At 43.0% G+C, this 24,323-nt stretch overlaps 1 protein-coding gene across 1 annotated transcript in view; it reads left to right on the plus strand.

Moving 5' to 3' along the window:
- The window catches only part of LOC147677704 (tyrosine-protein kinase Fer-like), a 219,909-nt gene that overhangs the window by 38,491 nt on the left and 157,095 nt on the right, over positions 1 to 24,323 (plus strand). Inside the window, exon 8 of the mRNA XM_086945577.1 lies at positions 2,935 to 3,053. Within this exon, the coding sequence (XP_086801703.1) occupies positions 2,935 to 3,053 (119 nt within the window). The remainder of the gene's footprint in view (positions 1 to 2,934; positions 3,054 to 24,323) is intronic.

Here is a 24,323-nt window from a genome sequence, read left to right on the forward strand (position 1 = left end):
GACCAGGAACAACCGCACACCACTAGGACCTCCCCCCCAAGCACACTCGAGGCCAGCACCCTGCGAGACCATTACACCCGAAACTGCCTAGACAGGACCCGCACTGCAGCACCCCCCCCCCCCTTACCCCGAGAACGGAATCTTTACGCCCTCCCCCACTCTCCTGGTTTTCCCCAGTTCGAATTGGTGGCATCTACAGCAAAGGACGCCCCCCAGTTGTCCGCGCTGGTTCTGCCTCCCCTACGCACACTTCCCACTTCTGCTACACGGCGGCGAAACACAGGGGAGCAGCCCACTCACAAACCACTGCCGCAACCATACACCACACGGAGGCACACCACCGAACCTCCTAGCAGACCACAGCACACATACAAGCCGCCCGGAACCTAGCCCAGCAGGTTATTCACACCACTGAGGGGCATCGAGCTATATCACTTGCTAGGGAGCTACGAACGCCAAGGGTGCGGCTGACCATCAAGCTACCCGCCCCGGCAGGAGAGGTCAGGCACTAGAGAAAGGCAGGCGGGGCGCATTGCGCAGTACGATAACAGTGAAGCGAATGGTCTGGTGAATGCAGTGACCACCCAATGACAGAGTATGCAGTTCTTTAACAACAAGCGCATTTATCACCTTTCAACTGTCGCCAACATTCGCATTGATGATGTACGAGCTGCTCCAATTGTTGTTTCCCCTTTGAATTTTGCACACAAGAAATGTAACTGTATGCCAAGTGTACCAATAAAACAGATTTAAAAAAAAAAAATTAAACATATTAGCACTTTCCTCTGTGACTTCCAGACTACAAAGAGGTCATTGGTAAACCTACACCAAAACATTGTGTTCCATCCAATCATCATGATGTTCTGTCTGGACCACCTGCTCCTCCCAGCTGCCCATATGGAAATGATCATAGTTGGGGACAAAGCAGGTGCCCATCACTGTTCTTATGACCTGGTGGAACAAGTCATTGTTGAAGATAAAAATAATTTTCCAAGCAGAACTTAATTATCAACAATAAGAGGTGAACTGGGGTTAAAAACAATTCCCTTAGGTTTGAAGGGTGGTGGTACCAAGGACAGTACTTTTCAGTCAACTTTTCCACATTGAGAGGAACAAGCGGTAGACAGCGAAAACAATCAATTGGGAGGGATTGGACTAGAGTATCCTAGATGGAATTCTGAAGTCCCTAGTGCCGAGGTTGTGACACAAAGACAAGATGCATGCCCTCCTGTAAGCATGATATTGCAGATGGAAGAATAATACGTGATCAATACACATACCCTGGTCTCAGTGCAAAATGGGCAATTTATATCTGCTTTGGAAAAGGGGCGATGCCACTTCCCATTAAAAGGTGTGAATTAGTAACATCCCTGGCGAGCAGGGGCTCAATGAGGCCCATGTAGGCTTTCAAGCAGTAAGCATCCTTCAATTCCAAAAAGGCTGCAGTCAGAATACCCGCCCTCCCAGATCTGTGGAGCCTTCCATCCACAGTGTTCTGGTACATCCTCTAGAGTGCGAGCTCAGAGACACTGCTTTCAGGCTCAGGATGATCCCAAAGGTTCACACACCCAATTTCTGTCGCCATTTGATTTAGCCTTACCATGTTATCCCACCGGCCCCCTGGGCTCTTGTGGATTTTTTCAAGGCCCAAATGAAAGGGCACCAATGCCTCAGAGGACCAGATTCTTCTCCAGTACATCAGGGGTCTGAGTCTAACTCTGTATGTGAGTGATCTGAGACCAAGGTCTAAATGGAGGGGGACTTGTGGCATGCTGGGAGGAAAATTGGTGAGGAGGCACAAAAACGATTCTCCTGACATTGTTGGAACTTGTGATCTACTGTTTACAAAAGCATCCCCACAGCTAAAGCTAATTGAGCTAGCTTACATAGAATAAAATTCTGTGTCCTACAGATTACACATAATACTCTGCAATAGAGAAATTAACTGCATACGTTATATTACGACTATACAAGCCTGTTCCCTGTCACATACTGATCTGTTTGGCAAGTGCATTAGCCACCTGAGATATTTTCCCAGTGTGGTACCCCAAGACTTTCTGGATTTACAAAGATTGTAGTCCTAGGAGCTCACCTGAGCTATCGTACTAGTATTATGGTCTGAGCTTTACAGGATGCACAAGCCAGCATTAGGGTTTTTTAAGCCCCTAAGCCATTTAAAATGTATTCTGTGTGTTTGACCAGTTGAATAAGTCAGAACTGTTTTACTCTTATGCTATTGTTAATTTTATTGGAGGGAGATTTCCTAAAAGTAATGTTTATGTGGCCAAAGACTGAGTTTCATTGACTCTTCTCCTGGACCCCGTCCTTAATCATTAACCTCATAGATGCTCGTAAACATCCCTCCCCAGTGCTGCGCTGTCCATTGGAAGTAGTGCTGAATGGACGTCCAATGGTCGTGCGCAGCGCTGGGGAGGTAGTGCTGCCGTCGACCAATGCACCGAGGCAGCACTTAAGGGGTTAATATCGCCCCAATGACTCTTCCTTGCAGCAATCCACACTTCCACACTTTTCTACTGTCGCCCTATAGGACTTCACTATAGGAGGATCCCAGCGTACATATTTCTGACACTAGGTGTCCACTTTAGTAGTGGGGATAGGAAAACAAGCTGGGCTTGAGAAGTTGCCCAAAACTTTGTATATTGAGCTGCTTTTTGAAAATCTGCAGGGAGTTTCTTCCAGGTAGGCAGGGTAGGTGGTGGAAGGACTGTCAACCTGCAAATGATTTGGAGGTGCTTGAGAACAGAATACCAGTTTGTGGTTGATTTTTTAATAGATGTTCAGTCTTTGATATTTTGTAGCAATAGGTTGGTGAATGAATGAAGGTGCTGTTATAGAAGGCTGAGCTTGAAGTGGCCACCAAGATCTTCTTGTGGTTATGGTGGTGGGCATCATTTTTTAAATCTTACTTTTTAGGGAAACTTTGGTGAAGTGTATTGTGGTCGCCTAGTGCCGGACAACACGCCGGTAGCAGTGAAAACCTGCAGGGACTGTCTTCCACCTGAAATCAAGAACAAGTTCCTCATGGAAGCTAGGTGAGTCCAAGATCAAAAGTAAACAGTGGGTGTCACTGGGGCCAATGGTAAACATGACCATGTGCATCCTACCTCCTCTCTTGAGGTGGGAGCATGGTCATCGGAAGTGGTGAGAAGATAGGGTACTATGCCATATGCCCGCCGCCATGGTTTAATAGCCCATCCTCATACCTAAAATGTTTTGATTTTAAGACAAGCCTGATTGGTCAGTTCAACATGGCATCTGATGCTGGATCTGCAATGTTTTCTCTTTTCCTAAAGAATTCCTTTTTTAATGACCTTGCCTCCTTTCCTGAGGATATTTTGCTATGACCTAGGGTCAGAAGCAATTCTGACAGCCCTAGGCGAAAAATACAATGTAAAGATGACATGTAGCTAGTTCTTTGGGTCTCTATTCGACTGCTTTCTGGAATCATGCCCTGGAGGATCTTGTTCTTTTATAAAATTGTATTCAGTCCATATGTTAATTTCAACCAATTGCTCTGCAAACACATCCTCACCACACATATATCCATACAGCGTGCCACTCATGGTGTTTACATGTGCTTTTGTGGTGTCGCCAACAATATTGAGCCTTTGAACAGAAGCCCCCGTGTGATTTTGTTTATTGCAATTTGATGAGCATTGTGCTACATCTCTTTCTGTTTGTACCCTGCGTTAAAAGGAGCAATGGTCACTTGTCGTGCTTTACTCATACTTCAATGTTATTATTCATTTGGTATAAACATTGTTTCAAACCATATGAGCATTGCTAAAAAAAACTGCATATCTATATTGGTTTCAATATCCCCTTTTGGATCAACATCAACCATCTCTATTTCCAGAATACATCAGTCCTTCAGAGTGTGCACTCTTTCTTCCCTCGTCTCCTCTCTGTTGGTAAGGTAGCAATTCTAAACAATTTCATTTTGTTTCTTTGATTTTAGTTCCTTTTTAGGTCTCGCACTGCGAACCGGATCGCGAAAGCGATCCGTCGCTGCGAGACTTATTGTGATCATTTCATCTTTCAAGGGCTCAAGGGGAACAGACAGCGGACAAGCAATGTGAACGCGCAGCTCCTTGACTGAGATTAGGTCGCGCGCGTCAACTGTGACAGTTTCAGTTTTACACGCGACCCTCTACAGTTTGTGCCTCATGCACTTCTCGCATACACACACACAGCCACAGCTTTTCGCACAAGCACGCACACACACACACGAGCACACACACAGAGAGACACACGAGCGCACATGCACGCAGACACACACACACACACGCACACATACCGCCCGCCTGCCTGCCGCCACCCCCACCCGCCCAGGGGTGAGATGTCCCCCCCTCCTCTTTCCTCACACTCACCGGAGAGGTCGGCGCGGGCCCCGCCGAGCAGCAGGAGGCAGGCGGTGAGCAGCAGCGCGGCTCCATGGCGCTCGGTCCGTCAGTCTGTCTGACTGACTGCCGGCGCGTGCCCCCTCTCGGCCTCCTATACAGCTGCGAAAGCTCCTACGCACTGAGTGAGCGCGCGCGTGCCCGCCCGCCGCGGAAAGAGAGACCCGGGTCTAATATCAGCTGCGCCTGCGCCCGACCGAGCCCGAGGACAGCGGGCAGACCAGGGCCATGGAAGTACAAGGTACAAGGGCCCGCCTGCGCTCGTTTGAATCTGGGGTTGGTTGCCATGTTAGTTGTGCGACTGGTTCTGTGAGCTTTTGTTCAGCAATGACGCTCACTCTCTCACCGCTTCTGGCTTTCTGTTTTTTATGCTTTTTCACTCGTCCGCCTGTCCGTCTTCCTCCAGCCGAGCATCCTTCCGTCCCCGCACCCTCCCGGCCTCGGATTTCATCCCAGAACCGGAGCGTTGGACCCTGGGCCCGCGTATCCGTCCGATTCTTGGGTTACCAGAGCCCAGAAAACATGGTTTTATAGTGCTGTAGGGAGATCGGTGTGCATTATTACTGAATATTTAAATTGTAACTTCATCTAAGAATCGAAAATCTGGACCCCTGGGCCCGTTTGTATCCTTCCGATGCTTGTGTTACCAGAGCGAAGAAACATGTTTTATAGCGCTTTATGAAAGTGGTGTGCTTATATTACTGAATGTTTACTAAATTCACCCCAGCTCTGTATCTATATGTAACGCCCATGTGCACAAGAAGCCAGAAATATGAATGTTTTTCATAGCGCCTTGTGTGTGTGCTTATATTACTGTATTTGTGTCTGTGGGCTGTGTTTTTGTAGCGCCCGAGGGATGTTGGAGCGCTTCTATTACTACATATTTAAGTTATCATTCATTTCCGAACCGAAGCGCTGGGCCCCCTCCCGGTGTGTATGTTTGAAACTGATATATACAAGAGTCCAAAAACATGTTTTTAATAGCGCCTTAAGGCGGCAGATGTGCTTAGATTATTCATTTGTTGTTTAATATCAGAACTAGTGCGTTGACCCACAGCCCTGTGTGTATGTCTCTGTGCGCCTTGAGTTATCAAGAGCCCCAAAACGTGTAATATTTTAGCGCCTTCTGAAGGTCGGTGTTCTTACATTATTGAATATTTAAGTTATAATTACTTCCCAAAACAGAAAGGTTAGATCCCGGCCTTTTGTGTTTGCGTTCTAACCTTCTGTTTACGTTTTTTTTCCTAGTACCGTTCGGCGATTGGTGTAGTTATATTACTGAAAATATATACATAATAATGTCATAGCAGAATTGCAGCGTGAGACCCCAGCTCCGCGTTTATTAGGCACAAAAACTGTATTTAATAGCGCCTGGTCGAGGCTAGCCTGCACGTGTTACAGAATATTTTAATTGTAATTATATTCCAGCCTTTCAGCGCTAGACCCGTCGCCCCGTGTGTATGTCCGAAGATTGTGTTTACTAAAGCCCAAAATATTGGTATAGCGCCTTACTGACGCTGCTGTGCTTATATTATTGAATATGTTTTATAGTTAAATCCCAGAACCGGAGCGTCGCCACCCCCCCCCCCCCCCCCCCCCCCCAACATCCCCTGCAGCCCCGTATGTATGTCCGAGTCTCACAGGAAACATTTTCCTACAGCGCCCGAAGGAGGTTGGTTTTCTAATGCTATTCAATATATACAATTTAATTTCAAACCAGAACTGCAGCTTGGACCTCTGCCCCGTATGTAAGTCCCAGCCTTGTTTTTAAAAGGGACAAAAATATGTTATAATAGCGCCTAGTGGAGGTCGGTTTACTTATATTGTTCAATATTCAAATCTGAACTAAACCCCCTTCCGGTGCGTTAGACCCCAGCCCTTGTTTTAGTCTGTAAACACTAATTACTTTAATGAGTTTCTCCTACTGCACACACCACATGCTGTCATGCAACATTCAGCGGGCCGTGCGCGTTTTCGCTTTCCTAGCAGCCTGGGACAATGGCAGCCGCTTCTTTGAAAAGGTCTCGCATTTACAAGAGTTTGAGCTATTGGCATTGTAACTGACAATGCAATTTATTTATGTGTTAATTAGCAAAACAGATAAATAAAATGCATTGTCATTTACAATGCCAATAGCTTAAACTCTCGCAAATGCGAGACCTGTTGCATTGCAAATGCTTGTTAGAGAACTGAAATAATGTGACTGGAAAAGAATACTAAGCAGGTGTAGCTAGTGTGGGACTGCCTGGTTACTAAGGATATTCTCATGTTTTATTTCTAAGAATAGTCTTGATATAAACATGTAAGCTGCATGTTTGCTGAACTTTATAACTGATAATTGTTAATTCTCCCTCCATTTTCAGCTATTAACATTTTCTTTTAATCAGCAGATCATAAAAAGTCTGCCGTTTATGTAAATGGGCATGTTGGTATTTTTGAGTTCTGGCATCCTGAAAATCCACTGTAGCAATGGTCATAGAAAAAGAATACTGAAATGGAAGTATGAGTAAAGTATGGCAAGTCACATGTATGTTCTCAGCACATATCAAATCTAGAAAACCTGTACTCCGATACCACATTGCTCATGTCCCTGCAACACCCCAGGATTTTAATTCCTAGATCTTTTTAATTTTGATTGCAAATTTCCATGTTTAAATATTCAAACATGGCAGTTCATGCTGGACTAGTACTGTCATTTGCAAATGGTGGTCCTTGTACTGTGACAAAATGGGCAAACATAATAATAAACTGTGGGCCTGTGTAATTGCCATTTTGCTAATTTTATACCCATCACCTTTTCTGCTAAAGCAGAATCAAAGCTGGGATCAGGGCCCAATCTAAGGATTTTTTTTTACATTTAGAATAATTTTGTTATTGGTGTTTTAATTAATAAAGATTCACATACTATAGATGAGGACTTCATCCATGTACAATGAAACGACATGCATTTCATCATGCAATGAAATGGCCTGGCCCTGGCTTCAAAGCCTACGTGCCAAAGGCTCCATTGCTAGGGCAAAAAGCACAGGGGACAGCGGGCACCCAGTTATGTCTCTCTACTCATGGGAAAGGAAGGAGAGATGGCTTGTCCAATTTTTACATATGCAGTAAGTTCGGTATATAAGAACCTTATTAGGCCATGTAGTTGGTACGGTATGCCAAAAGCAATTTGTGTTGAAAGCAGGTATCCCCCATCTACAGTTTAAAAGCTTTCTTCAAGCCCAGCACTATGCACCATGCACGCGGCATATAGCCACTGGACCGTGGAGAACTCCATCCCTCAGTGCAGCCGGCAAATGTTTAAGTTCATGGATCTCCCAGGCACAAAACCGTTCTGTTCCGGATGGACCAATCGGGAAATGTGCTCATATAGTCTGCATGCAATGATTTTACTCAAGATCTTATAATCCGAACCTCGCATTGATAACGGTCGATAAGAGGAAAGGTCCTTGTCTGGTTTTGGGAGGTATACTATCAAGGATTCATGCAGTGTGGCTGGGAGACAGCAAGTCGTCTGGGCATCTTGGTATAATTCTAGCAGTTTAGGAGCTGAGTGGTGTTGGTCCGCCTTATAAAATTTGATCAGTAGCCCATCAAGTTTCCGGGTTTTGTTGCTCGCTGTTCCCCTAATGGTTGCCTTTCTCAAAGTAAGGGGAGAATTGAATTCATCTCTGTCCATCGGAAACAACTCTGTGAGGGTGATGGATTCAAGAAAAGAGTGCCTGGCATCATGACGGTCCACAAATGGAGGGTCATAGAGGGCTTGATAATGTGCAGTAAATGCCTCATGAATGCCCACCTGGTCTTTGGCCAAAGTTCCCTGAGGAGTCCAGACCATGGTAATAGGCAATGTTGGGTTAGCACTGCGCAATAACCAGGCCCGGTTTGCCTTCATTTGCGTGCATGCTGGCCTGGTATGCACGCAAATCAAGACGGTACAGTTCCTCAATAAGCTGCCCATGTTCGTCCAGCACCTCCGTCAGCGTGTTCTGTTTTGTGCGGTCCTCACGAGCATCCACCTCTAATTTAGTTAGGGAGGACTTGATGCATCATAGATCTCCATGTAAAATAGTTGTGGCTCCCACAACTGCGCGGTTGCAATGTCCTTGAAGAACTACCTTCATTGCCTCCCAATCTATTAGTCTGGAAGAAGATGTACCCCAGTTTTCGGACAAGTATTAGGAGAGGGTCTCAGCAGTGGTATCACGGAAAGCCCTGGTCCTCCAACAGAACCGTCTACACTCCAGGTGGTAACCGGTTGCAGCACCGCACCCCATGCCAATGTAAGTGCAAGGGATTATGAAAAGGCTTCCCCAAGTACTCCACACTTATTGCTAGCAGCCTTGTGGCTGGGTCACATACGATCCGATCAAGGCAGACATGCAGGTCATGCGGAAGATAGTGGTAGAAGCCCCTAGTGGCCGAATGGAGCAATCTCCAGCAGTCCAACAAGGACCTGTGTTGTAGCCATTGTGTGATTAGGGCTGCAGAGGCAACCACTGGGGATGCTGAAAGAGGTGGGTGTGAACGATCAAGGTTTGGGTCTAGGACACAGTTGAAATCTCCACCTGAAATCCACAGAATGTGAGCCCACTTCATAAGCATTATGGACAGACGAGAGATGAATTGGAGGTGGGTGTGAACGATCAAGGTTTGGGTCTAGGACACAGTTGAAATCTCCACCAGAAATCCACAGAATGTGAGCCCACTTCATAAGCATTATGGACAGACGAGAGATGAATTGTGACTGTGCTGCATTGGGGGCATGTATGCTTCCTAAAAGAACTTCCCTACCATCCAATTGCCCCTTCCCCAATACATAGCACCCTTCAGGGTCAATCTCAGGGGATGAAAGGGAACCCTCGGATGGACTCAAATCAATGCACCTCTAGAAAAGCCAGAATACATTGTACAAAAATATTGCCCATGCCAGCACTTTTGTCCTCCCCACCCGCCAGTAGTCTCCTGTAAGAATGCGATTTGTGCCTGTCGACGTCTCATAAACTGTTGAACTACATGGCTTTTCCTGGAGGTACCGTACTGCGGGCATTCCTTGTAATTAGAGCAATCTTAGTCATCTAAGTGGTACCAGAATAGAGCCAGTCCCCAAAACTAGCAACAGAGTGCTGCATTATGACTGTGCTCTGCTCTACAGTAGCAATGGCCCACAGTAACTAGTATGAGATTACAAAACAAACAAAAATAGTTTAACCCATAACTCCCCAACCAGGTCAACCCAAAAATGTTGATTGCCCAAACATTGAAAAAACTGTCCCATACGAGGGGTGCTCCTGAGTGCATGGGTATGCACATTGGAATTGTCTAGGAGACAGACAAATGGGTGTGGCCTGTGCCTCTCCAGACCGTACCTTACCCGGGCTGCCATACTTAACTGTACCATGTTCGTTGTGAGATCCATTACTTCTATGTAATCTTGTATTAAAGTACAGGAGGTTTTTTGAGGTGAGTTGCTACATCACCCCGGGTGCGTTCCCAGAATCTCATCTGCTATTTGGGGCATTTTGATTGAAAGGATGAAAGAGTTCACACTGCTCGTAGAGTGAGCCGAGTCCACATCTGAGGCCTCATTTTCATATGGATGTGCCATTGGTGATCTATGGTCTGCCCACAAGGCAGCCAACGCTGACAAGGCCTGAGCTTATTCATCCTTGGCCTACTCCGGAGTAGGGGCAACCTGGAGGTCGATGGTGCCCGGGCCTCAGGACCTCCGATTGTGATGTGTCAAAGATCCTGATGATGGTCAGTCTCGTACTGGTGATGAGGAGGCAGAGACCTCATAGAGACACTGCTCCACCCAGTCCCAGGCATCCCCTGGTTCCTTGAAGAAGTTGCTCTTATTCTTGACCATCATTTTTAAGATGGGCAGCGAAGAGCAAAGTATAGCGAAGGCCTACCTGGTGCAACTTATGTTTCACCCATAAGAAGGAGGCCCGCCGGTTTTGCACTGACATTGTGTAATCCAGAAAGATAAATACTCATATATTTTCATAATGGAGTAGAGAGATCACCCTGAAAGCCTGCAGCAGAGTGTCTTTATCTCTGTTATTCAGGACCTGGGCTACAATCGGTTGGGAGAAGACCCCACCAACAGAGGCTGCACTGGAACCCAGTGAGCACACTCAATCAGAAAGTGGAAAGATAGTTGGTTCAGAGCTACCACCTGTGACAGCCAGGTCTGAGACATCTTCACCGAATTATCATCTTCCGCTCTATCGGGAAAGCCCACTATGTGAAGGTTATTCCGGCACGAGCGCCTTTGGAATCCTCCACCCGCGTCTCCAGCTCCTGGACCCTGGTAGTGACAGAGTGTACCTTACTCTCCAGTTTCTTCATTGATGGGCAGATTTCTGTAATCTCGTGTTCAGTATGAGCAACCCATTCCATTAATTTGCTCTAATCCTCGCAGAGGAGCCCCAGCTCTATCACAACAGCATCCACTCTGGTGCATAAGTCCTGCCTTAAATCTTCTATTGCGGTGACTATATGGTCAAGTTTGAGATCCATCTGTGGCTCTGCAAATGGCCCGGCTGGCGGCAGATCCCCACCAGTCACCTTCATTACCTCACAAGGCTGAGCGCTCTGCTGCTGCGTACCCATTCCACCTCTATGCCCCATGGCTTCGCTCCACACCTGAGCAAGCGGGCACTCACAAACGCCATCCTCCACACTAGTGTGACCTCAGCAATGGTATATATGTGTAGCGGACCTGCCAGGTCCCTAATCTCCTTCGCACAGTTCAATGGAGTGGCATTAGCAGTCCAACAGAGTTTAAGAGCAGAGGTTGAGGTGGGGGAGACCTCATCTGATCTTTCGGTCCCAGACAGTCCCTGTAGGCCTCTCTACCAGAGATCCTGCAAAGTATTTGCACATAGAGTGTAACCCACTACCGGGTTGGAGATACCTCCTGGTTGTCGGTCAGTCAAGACAGTCATGGCGGAGGACCCGCCTCACCCCTGAATCCACTATGTTGAAGGGGGTCACAATCAGTCCCTTCAGAAGGCAGTTTCTAGGGCAAGAGCCTCAACCCTGCACTTTCCCTGCAAGCAGACTCCCTAAACTAGGGCTTCACAGTCGACATAACACACCGGGTTCCATGAGGCCAGATGACCTAACTGCAAGGGTTGTCCAGCGCTGCCCCAATATCATGCTGTCTGTACAGCGCATCCATGGTGGAAATAGTGGAATCCGGGCATCAGTGTGGCTGAGAAGGTTCCCCGGACCTTCCGGGATGTCCCCCTCCTGCGTTGCTTAAGTCCAGGCTTTTCTCTTTTTTGTGCACTAAATACAATGGGCAGAGTAGGAGGAGGAGTGAGGGCTCCAGCGGAGTGATGCAGAGTGGCGGTGGGGGGGGTGGGTATCTGTGTTCTACACCCCGCCCCTACCCAAGTGCACTCACCCCAGTAGCAGAAAAAAGGCTGCCACTTCACACGCAGATTGCCAGAGGCGACCCCACGTTGCCGCCCCAACCCAGTGTATATCTGCTGTCGTAAAGCGGGCAGGAAGCAGGTGGGGAACTTGGACCGCTATCAACTTCATGGTTCCCAAGTCTCAGCCAGTCTTGTTAAGTGTGCTCTGCACAGGTCGGGTCTGCAGTGAATGGCTAGGCTGCAGAGGCCGAAGCAGGCTCCTGCTGTTAGCGGTGTCCCTGAGCTAGGAAGGCCACTAAAGGCCGCAAGCCGAGACGTTACATTTGGGCACCTAGGAGCGGATGGCGGCAAGGTGATTCGAGCCACGGGTCTTCGGTGGGACCTACCTTAAAACCTGTCAGCCATCTTGGCCTGGCTGGCCACAGCTCCAAATGTATTCCTATGTAGATAGGAACCACCTGGGACAGAGGTTCCAGTCACGGTACAAAGAACTTCACTGGTTCAGCAGTTTTTAAATTGGGTGGATGGTAGTTTGTTAGAGTGACAAACGTAATGTCCTCTACCACTATCTAAGATGGAGTACCATCTGCCAAACTTTAGACCTGACCCAGAGTCATGTATACCAGTTACATTCATACATTCTCCAGCAACTGAGCAAACTGCACACCACATGAACTGCAAGCTTATGTCCATACACCTACCAACAGTCATAACAGTAAGACACCAGAGTTGTTTCAGAAGTCTCTAAGCGTGACAGTTATTGCCCAACAATCAATAGGAGCAGGAAAATTGCAGCCATCACACACCAACAAAACCACTATCAAGCGTGTGTAGTTTTCCCCTGCCTCACAGACAATACATTTCCAAAATCCACAACCCACAGCGGTGAGTGTGCTCATGCTAGAATTGTAAACATGCTAGCGTGTCTCCGAAAGCCACTGCCTCACTGCCTCCATGTCCTGTAACTGTCCCAAGCAGAGCTTTGCATGTTTTTAAACCCAATTTACAAATGCATCCAATGTTAGACCTCACTGTTAATAAATAAATAACCTAGAGCAGAGCTGCCTTTTCTTACCTCCAGAAATAAAATGGTAGTTATCAGGCATATGCCTACAGACTGGATGATAGCCATGTAGAAAAGCACAAGGAAAATCCTCAGCTTCATTGACCTCAAGACAATTTCAATCACCCCTACCTGCAGTTGCCATAAAACTGATCTAGTCAATTCACATCTGCAAATCAGCACAATTAAAGCTGATATTCTCACCTCTCCAGAGGGGAATTAGGGTGTGAATGATGTCTGCTAGATATGACACTGGTGATAAAGGCTATTTATATTTCATAAGTTTCATAGGTTCCTCTCTGCATAATCCGGATACATTAATAATGTCCGCTCTTTTGGAGATGTGTTGTACTACTTTGATCCTGCATGTTGTAGATGGTGTGGTACACAACATCTTATAGAGGGTGTTGGATATTACACTGTTCCAGCATGTGACATGAGGTAAAGTATATTGCCCTGGCATGTAGGAGTGAATGTGGTGCACTACCCTAACTTCAGATTTTCTATTGGATGGGCCAGTGGCACACCCTTTCTCCATGTTGTACGGGGCATGCCATCTGTTGTTCTGATCCTGCTTTGGTAGGGGGAGTTATGCATTGCCCTTGTTAAGCATATGGTTATGAGAGTTGTGTAATCTTGTGATCCTTAATTTAAATCCGGTGAGATGTAACTCCTGCTCCTGCATGTGGTAGTGGGTGTTGTGCATTGTCCTGTACCTGATGTGATAGTGAATGTGGGTTATTAGCTTTGTCCTGCATGTTGTTAGGATGTAGTCTTTGAACCACATGCAGAATGTTAAGGAGATTGTTGTGTTGCCCCTATTGCATGTTGCTGAGGTACTATGAGTTACCTTTGTCCAGTCTGTGGTTTTTGATGTAGTGCATTGCTGAGTCCTCCAAATGTTAATGAGGTATTTTGTCTTGGATATGCATGTGTTGTGGGTGTGAGGTATTGCTCTGGTACTTGTAATTAGTTATAGCTTAATTCAGACAGTAACAGTCCAGTAAAAAGGGGTATGCTTATTCATTTAGATTATGGGTTACAAGTTACAGGGAACATTGTCCACCAGGAGTAGCATCATTTCTGCTCAGGTTCCCAATCATTTTGCCAACAGCCAGTATATATATGTATGTATATATATATGTGTGTGTATATATATTTCAGCACACCCATTTAAAGTCAAAACAGGTTCCAACACGCTCAGGTTCACATCAAACAGTTTATTGTGGCTTGGGGTGATGCGTTTCGACCGCCTCCGAGGTCTTTTTCACAACAATCACCAGACGCCATTTTGTGCTTTTATACTCTGTGATCTTCATGTGACAGTGCACTTTCTTCAAACATCCTCTCTAGGTAATGCCTTACTATGTTAATTCATACATCATTCTTATTGCAGACTGCTCAATAAAACAATTTCTTGAAAACACAGTTGATTTACATATATACCTAAAATTGCACTGATTTGGACAATGGAAAATAATTATTTGTGCATAATAAAAGAATACATACTAAAGTGACTAAATCATACCACCTCACATCATCACGTTACCAGTCATGTGACAGTGGAAGCTATTAAAACATTTCTTGTTTGAAAAACTATTGGTGAACTTTTCTATTATGTAAGTAGCATTTAGATATATAAATGTATTACACATACAATTGTTACATATGTTAGTCTTATTTACAGCCCTTTCAGTTCTCTTGCTCTGCCTCTCTCTGAACTTAGACAATTTCACAAATTAAAGTGCAAATGCCTATTGTTTTACACAATTAAAATGCAAAGTGCAAAATGCCATTCCAGAATAATTCATCAGCAATTAAAGAACAAATAGAGGCTGGTTAAATTCATCAAGGCCAAATGCCCAATCTTCAAAAGTGCAAAGTGCATTGATTAAAGAGTTATAATCAAGGGCAAGTGCCCTTAAGTGCAATGTGCCTTCTTACAGTTACCTTCAACTGCTCCCTGAGCTCGCCAATTCGTAATCCTAAAGTACCTAGTGCCCAAAAGAAAACAACACAGTCTCCTACATTTCAACTCATACTACAGACTGACCTCAATTTTTATGTCTTTGAATCACTAACATTCTATTTACAAATGAATATAGAGATCCTCTTCAATATTAAGACCTGTCGGAATATTTGTATTAAAACTCAGAATATGTTTTGACTCCAGCTGCCTTAAACATTGTTGCCTGTTCCCTCCTCTGATTCGATTGGGTAATTGATCTATGACAAAATAATGCAAATTCTCCAAATTGCTACCATGAACTTCCTCGAAGTGCCTTGCCACTGGGTACGTTTAATATTGGTTTACAATTGCTCGTATGTGTTGTAGTATTCTCAGGTGTACATTTAAAATTCTACTGCCTATGTACTTTTCTGACAACTACATCTCAATACGAATACCACTTGGTCAATTATACAGTGCAATGATTGTTCTGTTAGTGGTATGGACACTTGCATAATGTTTACCCCATATTTGCAGGCCTTGCATCTATGGCATTTGTTGAAACCTCCTCTGCCCTTGAGCCATGTACCTCCCAATCTCATCTCCGGACTATTCTCTACAAGATCATCCCTCATTGACATCGCCCTCTGAAAAGCCCTCAGAGGTTTCTTATCAATCTTTGAGTCAATGATCAGATCACTGCACAGCAGATGCCAGTGTTTGTGGAATACCTGTCTTACTTCTACATGTTGGGTGTTATAGACTTTAATCAAACGTAATTCCTGTTTAGTCTCATCCTGCAAATTATCTGTAAAACGCAACTTGTCTCTTTCTTTCAGATTTGCCTTAAATGTTGCTTCTTCTAGAACTTTGTCATTGTAACCATGTGCTGAGAATCTCAAAGTCAGCTTGTGCTGCGCACGGTCCAATTTTATTGCTTCACTGCAATGTCTTCGCATACGAAGGTTCTCAGCATATGAAATACTGCATTTAAAATTGTTAGGGAAAAAAGTCTGGGCATGTAAAATTGTATTGCCTGCTATGCCCTTCCTAAAAGACTCTCTTCCTAAATGTAAACCGGTAAATCTAAACACTCCACTGATTTTTCACTGATATGCAAAGTAAAATGTAGTTTGTGAGGAAAATCCACAACAATGCACTCAAATTCTTCAGGCGAATCCATGATCCTCACCAAATAATAAACAAGTAATCTATAAAATGTAACCACATAACAACATTCTCTGATAATTTTTATATATATATATATATATATATATATATATATATATATATATATATATATATATATATATATTACCTACTGGCGGTCGCCAGTAGGTAGTTATAGTTAGGATTTTTTTCAATGTTAAATCTCAAAATTCTATTTGGAATAACTTTGGCACTGGTTGACGAATCTGCCTGAAAATTTCCTGAAAATGGCCTCGTCGAGCTCCGGTCCTTCCTTGAAAGTTTGGGGGGGATACGTCAAGCGGGGGCCGAGATAAAAGGGGGGTCCCAAAACGCGTTTTCCCCATGTTAATTTCCATAGGGCGGTCGATTTCACTTTTAACCCGAACGGCTGAATGGATTTCCACCAAATTTGGCAAAATTGTAGGGATTGGTAGCCTGATGTGCCTTTGCTATGTCTCAAGATATGTGCTGCAGTGGATTTTGAGTAATTTAGGTTCCAAAAAATATATATATCTATAGCAGCGCACCGGTGCGCGCACCAGGGAGCGCTCCGGGCGCGTGACGCGAGGTGCGCATGGAAAGCTGATTGGCTCTCGGGTGTCTGTAAACATTCGAAACAGTCCAGAGCGGCCGCCATCTTGTGTCTCGGTAAAATCGAGACATAAGAGGTGGCTAAAACAAAGGGGGAACTGACCATAAGGCGTCAGGGATAGACCCCTTTGACCCCCTAGGTTTGATGTGGGGGCTATAAAAGGGCCCCGCGGGGCATTTAAAATATTATTTTTTTTTTCGTTTTGCGCGGGGGAAGCGCCCGGTGCGCGCACCGGGGAGCGGCCCTGGGAGCGTACTATGAGGAAAAAAGGTGACAGAGTTTTTAAAAAATGAAGTTTTGATTTAGAAATTGGAGGTAGTTCTAAAAAGAACTTTTTTTTTTCTTCTTTTTGTTGTTTTATATTTTTTTTGTGTTTTTTGAACTTTTTGAACTTTTTTTGGCTTTTCAAAACAGTTTTATATTTTTTTTGTATTTTTTTAGGGGGAGAAACAAAAAAAGGGAATTGAAACTGGCTCAACTGGAGCAAAAAAACAAAAAACCCAAAAAATTACTTATTTTTGGGGCACTTGTGATTATCACCTGCAAGGACGATGAGCTTAACGCTTTTTTCGCCATAGGCGATAAGCTTGCCACATGCAGAACAAGTGATTTTAAAATCAGCAAATCTCGGCTGAATGCAAGGCATCACCTCGGATGTTTCTGGTTCTGATGAGGTGGGTTGGTTTCTTTGGGAGGGTGTCCTTGATGACTGGGGGAGGTTACTGGCCAGTTCCCTGAACTCTGCACGAGAGTAGTTGTTTGGGTGCTTTCTGGTCATGTGCCGAATCATGGTATAGTTACCAAAAGAATATTTTTTGTTTGTGTTGCCCCGTGAAAGTTCATCATTGCAGATGAGGCAAGTCACCTTGGGCGCATTCACCTTTTTTTTCCCCTCTGGGATTGAAAAAAACTGCCATACAATGTGTGGTTTGGGTTTGTAAGGTGTATTTTCTTCTGGCAGCCATCTTCTTCTCCCCTCCTCCTCTTCCTCTTCCTCCTCCTCTTGTTCTTGACCACCAATATAATTTGGAGCTGGTCCTCTTGGTGGTTGTGGTGGTGGTGGTGGAGCAGATGCACCAGCTGATGCTACTACTGAAGCCATTATTTGGAGCAAAAAAGTAGAGAGAGCAACAAACAGGTCTTCCTCAGTCAAAGGACAAAGTCAGAATAAGGAAAAAAGGTGGGGTCCTTCATCATTTAGAAAAAAAACTGTCCTGAACCAATGAGAAGTGTTATTTTCAGGTCACAAGACCAGGGGCTTCATCATTATGAAACTAAAACTGTTATGAACCAATGAAAAGTGTTATTTTCTGCTCACATGACCCGACGCGCTTACGCTACGCGCCCGGGGCGCGCCCGGGGGCGCGCAGCGTAAGCGCGTCGGAAGTTTACGTTGTGCGATCGTATTCGCTCGAGTACTTCCGGGTGCGCTTACGCCGTGCGTATCACGCGGTCGCGGCTACGCGATACGTCACGATCATGTTTTCGTTTGCGATATTGGCGCTCACGGGACGCTCCCCGGAGCGCGCCCGGGGGCGCTTTTCAGAAATACGCTTTTCGGGGCGCACTCCGGGGCGCGCTCCGGGAGCGCTCCCCCCAAAAATTAAAAAAAAAAAAATGGGATAATTGTAGGGACAGGTAGCCCTATTCTGAAGTGGTTTGTAAAAAAATTTACTTTAGAAAAATATGTATTGTGCTACATTGGGTTTAATATATGTTAGAGCCAAAATGTAGCCCAAATGTAGCCCAAAGTAGCCCAATGTAGCCCAAAGATGGCCACCAGAGACCAAAAATTGTAAATGTAGCCCAAATTTCAACTAGATGTAGCCCAACTGTAGCCCAATGACAGAATGTACCAGAGTGTTAAAAAGAACAACTAGAGTGCTAACAGTCTTATTTATAAAGTGAAACTTATAGTTAGGAATTAGCATTAACAAAACCTATGAAATTCACTGAAAAAACCATAGGTTTCACACCAGTTATAGTTAGGAATTAGCATTTAAAAAAACTATGAAATTCACTGAAAAAACCATAGGTTTCACACCGGTTATAGTTAGGAATTAACATTTAAAAAACCTATTAAATTCACTGAAAAAACCATAGGTTTCACACCAGTTATAGTTAGCTGGAAAGTTTACTGATATAAAACCATTGAAATTCCCACGTTATAGTTAGTCGGACTCACTATAACTTGCGCGTGCAATGCACTGCTGATGACATCACATATTACATCACTCATGACATGGTGAGTGACATCACTCATGACATCACTGATGACACCATCCTTGTGACACAGTGACAGACCTCCTCTCAGTGTAAAGTAACCCTTGAGACACATATTCAAAAATAGAAACTGAAATTTTTAAAAAATGGACATACCTATATCAGTTACAACAAGCAATTCTGTACTTCCACTATCTATATACACATCCACTCATTCACCAACAGTTCTATATAGTCACTCATACATATACTCACTCATCATATGAAGAGATACACCTATACATCCTGTTACACACCGACATTCATCCAAAAGTTACTCACACACATATTCACACGTGCAAATAAACTATTGAACAACCATTTATTTGAATATAGAGTTATACACACACTTCCACCTTACTTCTATTGAAAATTACACATATTTATTCTCTTAAACAATCACTTATAGAAACACATACTTATTTAAACAGGAACTCTTACAATCTCTTACTCTCACATATACTCACTTATATACATCAATATTCATATATACTAGATTAAAACATATGTAGTTACTGATAAAGACACTAGTGAGACAGTCATTCACTCACTAACAAACACATATAGACACTCATCCACCCATACAGTCCTGTACATATGCTGTCTTCAAAACACATACAAACAAAGAGTCAGTCACTCATGCATCTATGTGCTAAGTAATACCCCCACCAAACCATATAGACACTCAAACTGATACTAATAAAAATATCAAATAACCCATATACATACGCATGTAGCTACTTATCAACACATGTAGCCACTTATACACAAAGTGAAACACTAATATATGTATTTAAATATTTAAACATAAGTCACTAATATTTATTTTTCAGAAAGACACATATTCACTGGATGGTGTCATCAGTGATGTCATGAGTGATGTCACTCACCATGTCATGAGTGATGTAATATGTGATGTCATCAGCAGTGCATTGCACGCGCAAGTTATAGTGAGTCCGACTAACTATAACGTGGGAATTTCAATGGTTTTATATCAGTAAAATTTCCAGCTAACTATAACTGGTGTGAAACCTATGGTTTTTTCAGTGAATATATATATATATATATATATATATATATACACACACACACACTCTAACAACATGACTTCCACCATTCCTAGTGACATCCCAGGATCAGTGTGCGAGACTGATGCTAAATGTTATCCTCACCAAATAATAAACAAGTAACCTATAAAATGTAACCACATAACAACATTCTCTGATAATTTATATATATATATATATATATATATATACATATATATTACCTACTGGCGGTCGCCAGTAGGTATATATAGTTAGGATTTTTTCCCTATGGGATTTCTGAAAATTCTATGTCTAATAACTTTGGCGTTTGTGGACGGAATTGGCTGAAATTTTCAGGAAAATGGCACATTTTGTTTCTGAGCAGCTCCTGGAAATTTGGGGGGGGGTTGTCAAGGGGGGGCCGAGAAAAAAGGGGGGTCCCAAAACGCGTTTTTCCCATGTTAATTTCCATAGGGCGGTTGGACTCACTTTTAGCCCGAACGGCTGAATGGATTTCCACGAAACTTGGCAAAATTGTAGGGACTGTTAGCCCGATGTGCCTTTGCTAGGTCTCAATATATGTGCTTCAGTGGATTTTGAGAAATTAACGTTTAAATCAAGATATATATCTGTAACAGCGGTCCGGGCAGCGATCCGGTTCGCGTACTTTTCGCGTAACGGAACTTTGCGCACGGAAAGCTGATTGGCTCTTCGGTGTCTGTCAACATTCTAAACAGTCCGGAGCGGCCGCCATCTTGTCTCTCGGTAGGATCGAGAGACAAGAGGAGGCCAAAACAAAGGGGGAAATTTCCATAAGGGGGCATAGTAGATCCTCCCTGACCCCCTAGGTTTTTTTTTTTTTTTTGCGCGATGAGCGCCTAGTACGCGAACCGGAAAGCGTTCTAGGCAGCGTACTATAAGGATAATAGAATGATACACTTTTCAAAGACTGTATGTTAATTGTTTGTTGTTTTTGTTGTTTTTTTTTGTTTTCTTTATTTTTAAAGTTTTTTTTTATTTTGATTGTTTTTCATAATTTATTAAACTTTCTAACATTTCAGTGTCTGAAATGTCATTATTTTCTTGAAATATTGTTTGCAATCTGTGAGGTTGTAAAATGTCCTCATTTGCAAGGAGGGCATCTACTGCTTGGACACATTGCAGCAGTTCATTATCCAAGCTTTCATCCATAAATTCCATGTCAATTTGTTCAATCAATTCCTGGCTGCTCTCTTGCAGGTCCATTTCAAAAGAAACTTGGTTTTCGCCTTCCATTTTGCCTGAAATTTGGATTAAAAAAATATATATTAGTAGAGATAGGGCACTGTTGGGATTAATTTTAGATAGGCAGTTTTTATCAGTGAATTTATCTTTTGGCAGTGTATAGTATCAGAGTGGAAATAGGACTATAAAAAAGTGTATGTGATTTAACCAAGACAAGCCTAACTCCATTCATAACTATAACAGAGAAGTCTATCTAAATACATTACTACTACAGAGGGATAGTGTATATCTAGCAGAAAAATTCTATTATATTAAGTTATAGTGCACAATATATTTCGTTTTTAAAAATTATAACTTACCTTCACAAAGAAGTTGAAGTTTTTGGAAGCTATTGAAATGTGATGTACAACAAGAAGTAGTAGTCAAAATGGCTGTGTTTTCTTCTCTTCCTTTATATATATTCAAGTATATAACCAATCAAATGTCAGGTAATAAAAGTAGAAAATGAAAGTAACATTTTCATTGGTTGTCAATTCCAACAGTTCAGATGTGTTTTGTGAAGTAATTTACCTCACGGTACTTGGAGAGGTCTAAAGGCTAAATGGCTAAATGAAATTTCAATCAAATTTGTGAGAATGAAAGGGATTGTTATGTAGTATGAGCTAATTTATATTTGGTGAGAGTGTCTGTAGTAGTTTTTCTGTAAATTACTTTCCCACCTTTTTTTGGACCGCTTCCCGGAAAGCGGTCCGGTCCGCGAACTAGGAGCGTAACGGGAGTCCACCATTTTGTGTTTCGGTCGAATCAAGGTATAAAATGGAGGGTAAATAATGTTCTGAATGGGTAGAAGGGGGCATGGTACAAGTATTTTGCCCCCCTACGTTTTCTGAGGGTGGCTGAGGAGGACTATATGTGCGAAGAAAAAACTTTTTTTTTGAAATTTTGCGCGGTTAGCTTCCAGTTCGCGTACCGGATAGCGCTCTTTGAGCGTAGTTTGTTGAAAATTACAGAAAAAAGTTAGAAAAAAAATAATAAAAGTGTGTGATCAGATGAAGGGTAGCTCTGAGAAGAGCTTTTGGGTTTATGGTACATTTAGGTACTTATAAGTAGGTACCAATGCACAGTCTTAAATTCAGAATGAAAATTCTGTTGCCCTCATCTGAGAAGTGAACTCCATCTCCTCTGTAGATATCTTGCATGTAGTAACGCAAGTTATTGTTGTACAGAGAGCCCATTCCATGGTCTCTCATGAAAGCTGACACAGATTTGTTTACATGCTTCCTCGCTTTCTCAATTTGTGGACAAAATTGGTTGGACCACCTCCATTTCTGTCTTTGGCATATATTGGAATATACCAAGGCAGTTTGAGGAAAAAGTGCCATTAATTGCTCAAAGGTGTCCTTTAAAAGCATTTCCAGACCTACCCCTGTCAAAGTGCCCAAATCATTACCTCCACAGTGCACTATTAACAGGTCAGGTTTTGGCAAATGCATAAAGGTTTTCACCAATGGTATCAATTGGTGACATTTTAATCCTCTTTGGCCCAACCACTTAATTTCCACATCTTGTAAATTGAGGTTGTGTAAATTTCTGTTCTCAGCATACCTTTGAGCCCAGTGGATGTAACTATGTCCAACAATCCAGACCTTAAACATGGTGGGAGAAGGTTGTTCTGCAGTCAGATGAAGTGTGGTAATGAAAGGGCAGTTGAAACAGTAGGAGTTTGTAAAGAAAAAAAACTGTGGATTTCCAATGCTAATGAATCATTAGCAGTGATTGGTGCATTTCCATTTCTGAAAACAGAATGTTAGGGTGCATGGATGTGCTCTTTGAAAGATGTAATTTGAATGGTCAAGGAAGAAACATTTCATGAAAGATTGCACTGGATACGCAGGTGCACTGAGAGTTCAGAGTTCAATTGAAACATTGTTGTGTGAATTTGCAAACATGAGAGGTGTTCCAGGAGGTGGTTGCTATGGAAAAAAGGCAGAGAGGGCAGAGGGGGGAAGGGTTTTGATTTGAAAAAAGTGAGGGAAGAGTTATGATTGGCTAATATGAGAGATATGTGAAATGAATATCTGTATTTCTGTGCTTTCAATAGCTGCAGCCTCTGGAGTGCATCCTTTTTCTTCTGCTGAAGACAATTTGGTGTATTTCTGAGACTGTTTTCAAAACTCAAAAAATATTTGCTAAGGTGAGAAAAGATTTATTTAATTTAGATAGAGAATAGTATGATTTAAGGAGAAAATGATGAAGAAAGCTGTGTTTTTAAAATGTGGTTTTGTCTCTAGTGATATACAAATAGAATTAGTTTCTTTGAGAAATTGTAATTGCATATTCGGTGTAGCATTCTGGCATGCAGTAACACAAGTTATTGTGGTACATGGAGCCCATTCCATGGTCTGTTATGTAAGCTGAAACAGATATGTTGTTTTTAAAATCGATTTTAGAAATCAATTACATTTCTGGATATGTACTGCTAGAGCTTCATAGGTTGTTTTGGGCCATATTTATAAGGCATTTGAGTGTCTTTGATGTTATGTTTTCCTTTTAAAATGGAAAGCGTTCCTCATGGGGCAAGTGTCTTGTAAATACGCTCCCACTTGCGCTTGGCAAATTTAGATTTTGATTATGGGAGTTACCTAGCCATGTTAATAGTGTCCCAAAAATGGTGCTAGGGCATTCCAGAAACACTTTCATGTGTCTCAAGGACATTTTCAGTCATTTCTTCATGAATACAGGTATACAATTGATTTATATGCTGTGTTTAAAAACGAATTTTGAAATCAATTACATTTCTGGATATGTACTGTTAGAGCTTCATAGGTTGTTTGGGGTCATATTTAGAAGGCATTTTAGTGTCTTTGATGTTATGTTTACCTTTTTAAATGGAAAGCGTTCCTCATGGGGCAAGTGTCTTGTAAATACGCTCCCACTTGCGCTTGGCAAATTTAGATTTTGATTATGGGAGTTACCTAGCCATGTTAATACTGTCCCAACAATGGTGCTAGGGCATTCCAGAAAACACTTTCATGTGTCTCAAGGACATTTTCAGTCATTTCTTCATGAATGCAGGTATACAATTGATTTATATGCTGTGTTTAAAAACGAATTTTGAAATCAATTAAATTTCTGGATATGTGCTGTTAGAGCTTCATAGGTTGTTTGGGGTCATATTTAGAAGGCATTTTAGTGTCTTTGATGTT

Source organism: Lissotriton vulgaris, chromosome 12 (genome assembly GCF_964263255.1).
Source record: "Lissotriton vulgaris chromosome 12, aLisVul1.2, whole genome shotgun sequence".
In the NCBI taxonomy this organism is placed as follows: Eukaryota; Metazoa; Chordata; class Amphibia; order Caudata; family Salamandridae; genus Lissotriton; species Lissotriton vulgaris.